The 9,298-nt window shown below is 40.2% G+C and overlaps 1 protein-coding gene across 1 annotated transcript in view; it reads right to left on the reverse strand.

Annotated features, from left to right (window-relative positions):
- The window catches only part of LOC107283590 (venom factor), an 88,747-nt gene extending 79,734 nt beyond the window's left edge, over positions 1 to 9,013 (reverse strand). Inside the window, exons 1-2 of the mRNA XM_015811522.1 lie at positions 8,943 to 9,013; positions 1,032 to 1,224 (exon numbers count right to left, since the gene is read on the reverse strand). Of these exons, the coding sequence (XP_015667008.1) occupies positions 1,032 to 1,224; positions 8,943 to 9,013 (264 nt within the window). The remainder of the gene's footprint in view (positions 1 to 1,031; positions 1,225 to 8,942) is intronic.
- Positions 9,014 to 9,298: the final 285 nt, after the last annotated feature.

The following is a 9,298-nucleotide window of genomic DNA, read 5'->3' on the forward strand; positions in this document are numbered from 1 at the left end:
GCGGGGAAAGGAAAAATTGAGCAAGATGTAATAAAACAAGATAAAATAAAAATGAAATAAACAAGAACAAGAAAAACTTGTAATGTCATCACTGCAAGGTTAGGATATTTAATGTCCCTTCTCATGGAAATTGCTACATATAGAAATTTAACAATTCTCTTAATGAGATTATGGTCCAATTTGCAGAACTTTTCTCAGTTTTTCTGTCCCACCAGATGCTGGTAGCTGTTTGATATTCTTTGGACTCAGGTATTTAGCAGAGTCCAACTTAGTGAAGCTTTGAATGGGATTTGGTCAGGAAATAACATTTCAACACTGAAGTCCTCTGGAAAATCCAGAATTATTGGCAACAGACCAGTCATCGAGATACACCATTCAGCATTCTCTTTTTTTTCCCCTTACCATTGTTCATATTGAGAGTGAACATAATTCTATAAGCACACAGATTAACCCAATTTCTCCTCCCTGAGTAAGGGAGAACAAAGATTGCCAGAAGCCTTTAGAGTTTCCTGAAATGTCTATATTCTAGATCTGAAAATTCAGCTCTTTGGCCCACTGACATCCTACTTTTACTAACCACTAAATTTAGACTGATTCAGAATCTCTGGCAATCTGTTCTAACAGTTAGCTTAGCAGTTTTGTTGTATTAATCACTTTAATTTTGCTATATATCTGTCAGGTTTTCTTTTGGTTTCTTCCTGTGCTTGACTTTTGGTTTTGATACTGATTTTGATCTAAATATTTATAATATTTTATACTATTTTACTTGTTTGCTATGAAATGCTGTGCATAATCTTTCAGCAATTGTGGCAATAAGAACTGTAAAATAAATACATATGTATCTCATAACTCTGTTTTTCTTTCCTCCCTATAGTCATATGCCCAGTTTCTCCCAATATCTGACACTATAGTCATTTTTTTTTTCTACTAAGGTGCATGGCACTTCCTCTCAAGCCAGGCTGAACAGGATTTTAGCTTGATTTTTTGCAGGGATACAACAGGCTCTGCTGCAACCATCACCACTCACCCACCGTTATAGTTGGAGTGACAAGCATGCCTCCTGCTGGATTCATATCCGCTCTGGTTTGGTACAAGATTTTCTGCTTTCGTGGAAAATCACGAACAGAGATGTCAAGCTGTTTCGGAGCATTGTCTCCATGGGCCTCCACCAAAATTTTCTCTTCTGTGTCTGTTCGCAGAACACCAGGGGTGATGAAGGTGTAGCTGCAGAAGAGGAAAAGAACATCTCCTGAGTTAGTCTTCTTTTAGAAAAGTGAAGAAATAAATGGTTAGAAGAACTACTCTTTTGTGACCTAGAAAGTTCCAAATACAGTTGAAAAGTGAGTAAATCTATTGTATCTTTATATCACTTAAAAGAGATTTGGGGTGCTGTTTTTTGTTATAAAATGGGAGTGACTATTACAGTAAACTGCGTGGTATTGTAATGTGATCAACACATTATGATGAACAATGCAGTGTCCCCTTGCAGCTTAAAGAAGGACAACCCTTTCTATGAAAGAACAGAGTTTGATCTCAGATTTGAATAGGAAAAAAAGAATTGTGCTTTCATCCAAGGTTAGGCAGTTCCCAGCCTGCATGCAGTCCTCCAGTAACCCCATCTGCAGACCCCAGCACCTGAAATTATATTGCTGAAATTTGGCTGCAAAATGGCTAGATTTTGACAAAGTGAGATCAAGCTGTTTTTTAGGAATTAGGGATTCCTATATTTAACTCCCAAACCTTGCCTACAATGAGGTGGAAATTTGGCCAACTCCTCTCAGTGACATCACAGCAGACCAAGTAGCCTCCTGAGACTCCTCACCATTCAGATGTTGCCCCCACACACCCTAATCCACACACCAGAATTCATCCAATGCAGTGTTGCAATGTTGCAGAACAAATGTACTAGAATAACCTCAGAAACAAAGGGCTAATGAATTATTTTTCGAGACAGGTCCTGCTAATTCATGTCTTCAAATATGAATCTATATCAGTCTCCAGACAGACAAATAGTTCCAGTACTAATGAAAGTCATGGTGAAATATATATTTGTAAGACCTTTACAATCTAGGGTTAGACGATAACTGTAGAAAAACTTCAATCTCTGTCATTCAACTGATTGTAAAAGAGCTATTGGAGAAAACTGGAAGATGGTAAAATTCTGAATGCACCTTTCCCAGTATGATGCTTTTTCAGTGTATGAGATCTCAGAATTCTGCCCAGCAGCTGGGAATGGGGAAATCTTTTGAATCTCATCATCTCTCAAAGCTCCCTTTGCATCACTCCTTGCTATTAACATCTCTCTGGAGGATCACTGTTCTGTCCTCCTTACAGGTTACTCTGTGTGCAACTTGACATGCAGCTAAATCCACCTATCTTCCAATTAAAAAAAAGACTGTGTGTGTAGATCTGGATGCTTTATTAAAGGAACAAGATGGTGAAAGTGGGAAAAATAGAAACACATACAATAAGAACCCAAATAAAAAATGAGTAGTGTTGAGTTGCTGGTGAGCATAACAATTAACTCAGATAAATCTAAATCTCACCAGCAATGCTCTGTGTACGGGATGCAGATTTTTGTCCTCATATGAACATGTGCCACTGATTAGGCTGGATTCTTCCTGGTGCTTCTGTTTCCTCCAAGTGCTAAAGGAAATGGAGTCTGGCTTCCCAGGATGTACTTGTTTTTTGGAATGAGGGATGCTAGGAATATGTCCCTTAAAGAGTCAGGTTTCAATAAAGATTTGTGTTTGGCCACTAGAAAAATAGATCTGGAAGGGACCTTGGAGGTCTTCTAGTCCACCCCCCTGCTCAAGCAGGAGAACCTATACCATCTCAGACAAGTGACTGTCCAGTCTCTTCTTTAAAACCTCGAGTGATGGAGCACCCACGATTTCTGGAGGCAAGCTGTTCCACTGGTTAATTGTCCTCACTGTTAGGAAGGTTGCTTCTCTCTTTGATCAGTTTCCAACCATTGTTTCTTGTCCTGCCCTTTGGTCCTTTGGAGAATAATTTGACCCCCTCTTCTTTGTAGCAGCCCTTCAAATACTGGAATACTGCTATCATGTCACCCCTATTTCTTCTTTTCTTTAGACTAGCCAAACCCAAGTCCTGCAGCCATTCTTCATATGTTTTAGTCTCCAGGCTTTTGATCATCTTACTTGCTCTTCTCTGTACTTTTTCCAAAGTCTCAACATCTTTTTGTAGTATGGTGACCAAAATTGGTTGCAGTATTCCAGGTGTGGTCTTACTAGGGTTTTATAACTAGGTGGAGCTCAAGATACATTAAAAACAAAAATAGTAAATCAAATATATAATTATGTACACAAACTTTATGCTGGAGACATTGAAGGTTTATAACAGTGATGGCGAACCTTTTAGAGACCTAGTGCCCAAACTGCAACCGAAAACCCACTTATTTATCGCTGGGTGCCAGGTGGGCGTGGCCCACTGGGTGGGCGTGGCTGTGGTGGTCTTGGCAGACTGGGTAGGTGTGGCCAAGGTGGGCGTGGTCACCTTGATGTTGCTCATGGGGAGGGACACCTGTGGGGGCCAGGCAGGGTTGGGGGAGATCTAAGGGGTCTCTGGCAGGTGGGGCAGTGGGCAGGAGGCTCGTCCTGTGGAGTGAGGCGAGGCAAGGCGAGGCAGGGCGGGGGTGCCATTATTGCAGGACAAGGCGAGGCAGGGGCCGGGGCAGCTGCTGCCTGACACCATTGGCCCGCGCACATAGAGGGCAGCGAGCGCATGGAGGCTGACAGTGTCCGTCAGCAGCCACAGCCTGCCAGCCCCTCGACCGGCACACTCTTGGGCTCTGCAGCTTGCCGCCAGCAGTTCAGAGAAGCTGGACGGCCGGCCAACAGCTGAGGAGGCGATGCAGTGGATCGTGCCCGGGAAAAGGAGAGCATGTGAGGCCAGGAGGGATGGGACGGGGGGGGAGGGAAACCAGCCACGTGGGACCTCGGCGAGTTAGTGGGCCGCTGGTTGAAGAGGGATGGTTGCCATCTCCGGGGCATGGTGTGTGTGCCCACAGAAAGGGCTCTGAGTGCCGCCTCTGGCATGTGTGCCATAGGTTCGCCACCACTGGTTTATAACATGTTACAACATTTTATCTGCATTGTTTGCAATTCCCCTTAATTCTGATGGGGAAAATGCTTTTGATAATTTCTCCAGAGAAGAAAATATTCTGTGGGTGTTTAGTTTTCAATTAAATTCTCATGAGAGAGAGCTTGGATTTGGGCACTTAAAGAGAGACGTGCATGTTTTGCCTTTCTTTATAAAACATGAAGAATTTCACGGGGGGGAAGTGGGAAGGGTTCAGGAGCTGACAAGGTATTTGCGGTCTCTATGGAACAATACTCTCAAGGATAACATAAAAATATACAATAAAGAAATTCTAAACCTCTCTGGGTTAGCAAACAGGAATCTGCTTCAGGTAGAAAGAAAACTAGGCCAAAATGTGGATGTTATGGCCTACACAGGCACTAGGAGCAATCTATTCCCGGGGCCATTTCTTTATCAATCCTTTCAAATCCATGCAAATTATTGCCATCTAATGAGGGGCCCCATTCCAAAAGCCCTAAAAGAGGACTCTTTTCATTTTCCTCCTGAACTGAATTGAACTGAATATTTTATTTGGCCAAGTTTGATTAAATACACAAGGAATTTATCTCTGGTATAGAACCACTTGGTCTACTTGCAAGGCAACAGAAAAAATAATAGCTGCTCTAAAGTGAAGAAGCTGCTACTGAGAAGGCCATGTTAAGGGGGACTTTCTGGTGAAAAGTGGGCTTCCTGGCTAGACAATGATGGCGAACCTTTTGAGATTAGCATGTCAAAAAATTATGAAATGCCTAATTTGACTCTTGTTGCATCTCTCTCTCACACACGCACATGCATGCCCCAATGAAAGAGGCACAATTCTTTATATATATATTATTTTTTTAAAAAAAATATACAATGCAATTGTATGTCTGTGTGTGATGTCCCAGGACCTACCTCATGCCGCTTACTTTCAGATGGCCTGAGACCTTTGTTTTTAAAGTGGCTTTGGAGAAAACTTTTCTGTGGCTTCTGCAGCCCCTGAAAACTCTGTGAAAGCTTATCCCTTTCTCATGTGATTTTGGGAGGTTTCAGAGGCTGAATGAGAACATGGTCCTTTTCCATGGAGAAACAGAGACTTCCCCAAACAAGAACTGACCTCTGAAAACCACTTCCAAAAATAGTTGTTGGGTGTTGGTGATGGCTGGTGTGTCACTCAAAAATGTTGTGCTGTGTCCTTTGACCCATCCTTCTGTGTCCAGCTACCCCTTTCCTCTCTAGCTGTAGGGCCCTGATCTACTTTAGCCTGGAGGGCCCAGATCTACTTTACAGATAACTGAGCTCATTCCACAGAGGACCATGTCTACTGCAGTGCCACAGGCCTGGACAAGTCCCAGATGACCTTGCAGGATGTCATTTCTCTTGTGCCATGAGACTTTGCCCATCTAGCATCCAACTCAATAGATATGAGCAAGTTTATCCATAAAGTGCCCGGCCAGCAGGATCCCCCAGGCCCACTGTACTAAAAAAGTACAAGACACTTCAAATAACATCACTGATCAGCATTCCACAGAGTGCAGAGGAATATAGTAGGAATGCCTAAGAATGATCACAATGCACACCTCCATATAAGTTTCCTTGGATTAACAAAAATGTTTCTCCTCTTGATCCAAGAACTGAAGCTCAGATAAGGTTTCATGGTGATTATTGTCAATAATTAAGTTAATTATGATAATGCACATATGCCTTTACAAACACTGTTTTGTTCTGTTGCAATCAGGGCTTTTTTTCTCATAGAACGCCCAGAATGGAGTTCTGGCACCTTTTTTCGGTGGAACCTTGTAGGGTAGGCAAGGTGGGTTGTATGACGTGTGTGAGTTCCCGCACCTTTTTTTTTTTTAGAAAAAAAGCACTGGTTGCAATGATCATATTACCCATTATTGCACAGCTGTTGCTTGTGTTATTATAATGGGCTGACAGTTGTAACCATACATATATTATATTATGTTCTTCACATCAATCCAAAAAACAGCAATTGAGCATGAACAATTAGGATTTAGAGTTCTTTTCATGAATTTGTAAGAGCTGCTCCTTTGAAACAATGTCTTAGGCAGCCTGACCATGGATTTCATACATCTAATGTAGTTTCACCCATTAGTGTTAAGCAAACAAAAACAAAGTCCTTCCTGAGTTTCTACTTACTGAAACCCTAACAAGGAACTAGCCATAGAGGATCATATTCTGGAGGGAAAGATAGGAGGACAGGTCTAAAATCACAAGCCGCTCTCTTTACAATACCATTTGAACACACATGCCTGCAACAAAGATCCTGTCATTCCTAATGTTTTATTGATTTTCTAATTTTACATTTAAGTATTTAAAAAGCAATGTGGCGGCTCAGTTAATCGATAATTCAATGACATACAAGTATCTTTAGTACAAGTCTCAAACTACCACATTAAATATTTCCTCTCTTTTCCTCTTAGTGTTTACTGTCTCATGTTTAAACTAATACAATTCTTATTATATCAATTAAATAAAAATAACAGTCTTACATTTATCAATAATTTTTAGCTTATACATACCCTGGTTATTTTAACATTCAGTCTTTATAGACAATCAATGTCCTAATTAGTTTTTCCCAATTTTTAGTTTCCCATTAATATTTAAATTTAACATTTAATATTTATAATTTCCAAGTTTTAAGTAACCAAAGTTCCCTTTATCACAATTCATCACAAAATCCAATATTCAGGATACACGTCTTATCTATTTGAATATATTCTATTTCTCACCATCTTATATCATCTAATTTATAATACAATGTAACATTCTTATTTTCTACTAATTTCCAAATGTCTTAAATTTAGTAACCAAAATTTCTCTTGTTTCAATATCAAATAATTCCTCTCTTTTTCTCTTAATATCTACTATCTCATATTTAAGCTAGTACAATTCTTATTATATCAGCTAAGTAGAAACATGTTTATTACATTTATCAATAGATGTTTAGCTTATATATATCTTAATTATTTTTACATTCAACCTTTATAAACAAATCAATATTCAAATTTAACTTTTAATATTAATAATTCCACATTTTAAATGACCAAAGTTTTCTTTATCTCAGTTCATAACAAAATCTAGTATTCAAAATATATATCTTGTCTATTTGAGTATATTCTATTTTAATCCTCACTAATAAGTCAATTTTGGGTTCGTATATCTAGGCTGACATCTTGTTCTTTTCTGTAGCTTATTTCATCAGAAGCTGTAAGAATAGTTTCATAAATTGCTTTCAACATAAAGAGAATCTGTTCCTGATCTTCATCCATGTTCTCTTAGTGGTGTGTTAAATTAAAAGCTTTACAATCAGAGAATGGAAATAATTTTGTCACTGAATATAGAACACAGCTGAGCTTCTCACAGCTGATACCTGCCAAAGTTGCAAAAGTCTTCAAGCCAAATCTTTTTTAGACAATAACAAGTTGTAATATCAGGTTTAACCACAAGATGTCGCCCATACCATTTAAGATTGTTTTAAGTCCAAAATTGTTATAACCCTTTTTCCAATTTTACTTCTTTTTGGTAAGTAAAAACCCAAATCTTCAATAAGAATAAGAAATCTTTTAGTCCTCAAATTTTAGAAAGATAGAAATCCAGTTAGAATCAGGTTATTCTTTCAGCATTTTAAACTCCCTTGGATAGTCAGTTGCTGCTGTTTTTAGAGGATGGGATAGAATTTCCCTTCCCTCTCTCCACAGGGGGGAAAATACTTTGGGCAGCTTATACAGGTAGAAAAAATAGGATTGAAGAGAAGTTCAGATCTCACCCAGTCTCATCCGCGCTGCTTTATAGGTGCCTGGTGGTAAGTTTGACTTCGGCTGTCTGCAGCCTAGTGACGGGCCATATGTCTATGGCCGGTCTTTCATCTGCCGGTTTGGAGGGCTGCCCCAGATCGAGCGGAACAGCTACCGCCCTCCTGCGATCAAGCGGGGGTCCCCTCCTTGCTTCTCGCCCCTACAGGGCGACTTTTGACCCTTTCCAGGGTCGGATGTGGAAGACGGACGTGGAAGATGGCCGCGGCGGCCGTGGTGGCAAACCAGTAATCAAGATCCTGTCCTTCCTATTACCCTCTGAAAGGACTTAAATGTTGTCTTTTGTTTGTACATATAATGTTTAGGTTTCTGTCCCTTTAAAAGCAATAAATAGATTTGGATTCCATTTCAAGTCCCTAACAAAATCCACATCTAGCATAGTGCTGAGATTTGTGCATCTCTCTTGGATGGCCCTGCTTTGGATTTATACCTGCAGAGAGTTTGTTTGCATTCCCAACTGGGACCAGAACTAACTGCTTACCTCTTTCCTGCAATAAGAGCTGTTATATGTATACTGACAAACCACCTTCTTTGCCTCCTCTTCCTCCTCCTGTCTTTTGCTTTTGCAGTAGCTGATTCTCCATACTGGGACCAGAGAAATATAGTCAGCCTCATTTAGTTACACATAATGTGTACCTGCTGCAAAGTCATATCTAGTTCTCCAGTATAAGCATGCACAGCAAAATAAACGTTTTCTAGATATTCAACTTTAGTGTTTTCTGGAAGTTGTTGACTCCGCTTAGCAAAGGTAATAGTTTAGATGGCCTCCACCATAACATAGAACAAGAAGAGTTTACATTTGTCCAGATAATCTTCACTCCAAGGAAAATTATTCAGCTTAGAACTGTCAGTTCCAATTATTGATGATTATAATACTTTTACTCCTGTCAAGGGATATACTGGAGTTTCTGAGAATGCTCCAAAGTATTTGGGGCCACCTGCAAGGAAATTCATTACCCTGCAAAGGACCAGAAGGCTTTGCCAGCACTGCTTTACTCTCCCTGCTGAAATATCAATGATACTTACAGAGCCCCGAAGGAAGACGCTGGAAAACCAATCAATAGAGCAGCCACCAGATAAAGAGCCATCCCCTCCATGGTAGTCCAGAGGGGCAAGAATGATGGTGAGAGCTCCAGTATTTATCCAGGGAGCCTGACTTGAAGCCAAGCCCCTTTGCAATTGCTGAATGTTTAATCAGTACGGGGGGGGAGGGGGAGGAGCTTGAGCAAGCAGGGAATTTCAGAGGAAATTAATGAGGCCCTGAAACATCACAGTGGATTATTTGTCTTCTCTCTCTTGGTTCAACATGATTGCTAAATAGCATTTTTTGTGCAATTTGTTCCAGATATTCTGCTATTACACCTGCAAATATCCCCTTATCT

The sequence above is a fragment of the Protobothrops mucrosquamatus genome, unplaced genomic scaffold, assembly GCF_001527695.2.
Source record: "Protobothrops mucrosquamatus isolate PMUCROS unplaced genomic scaffold, P.Mucros_1.0 scaffold44, whole genome shotgun sequence".
NCBI lineage: Eukaryota > Metazoa > Chordata > Lepidosauria > Squamata > Viperidae > Protobothrops > Protobothrops mucrosquamatus.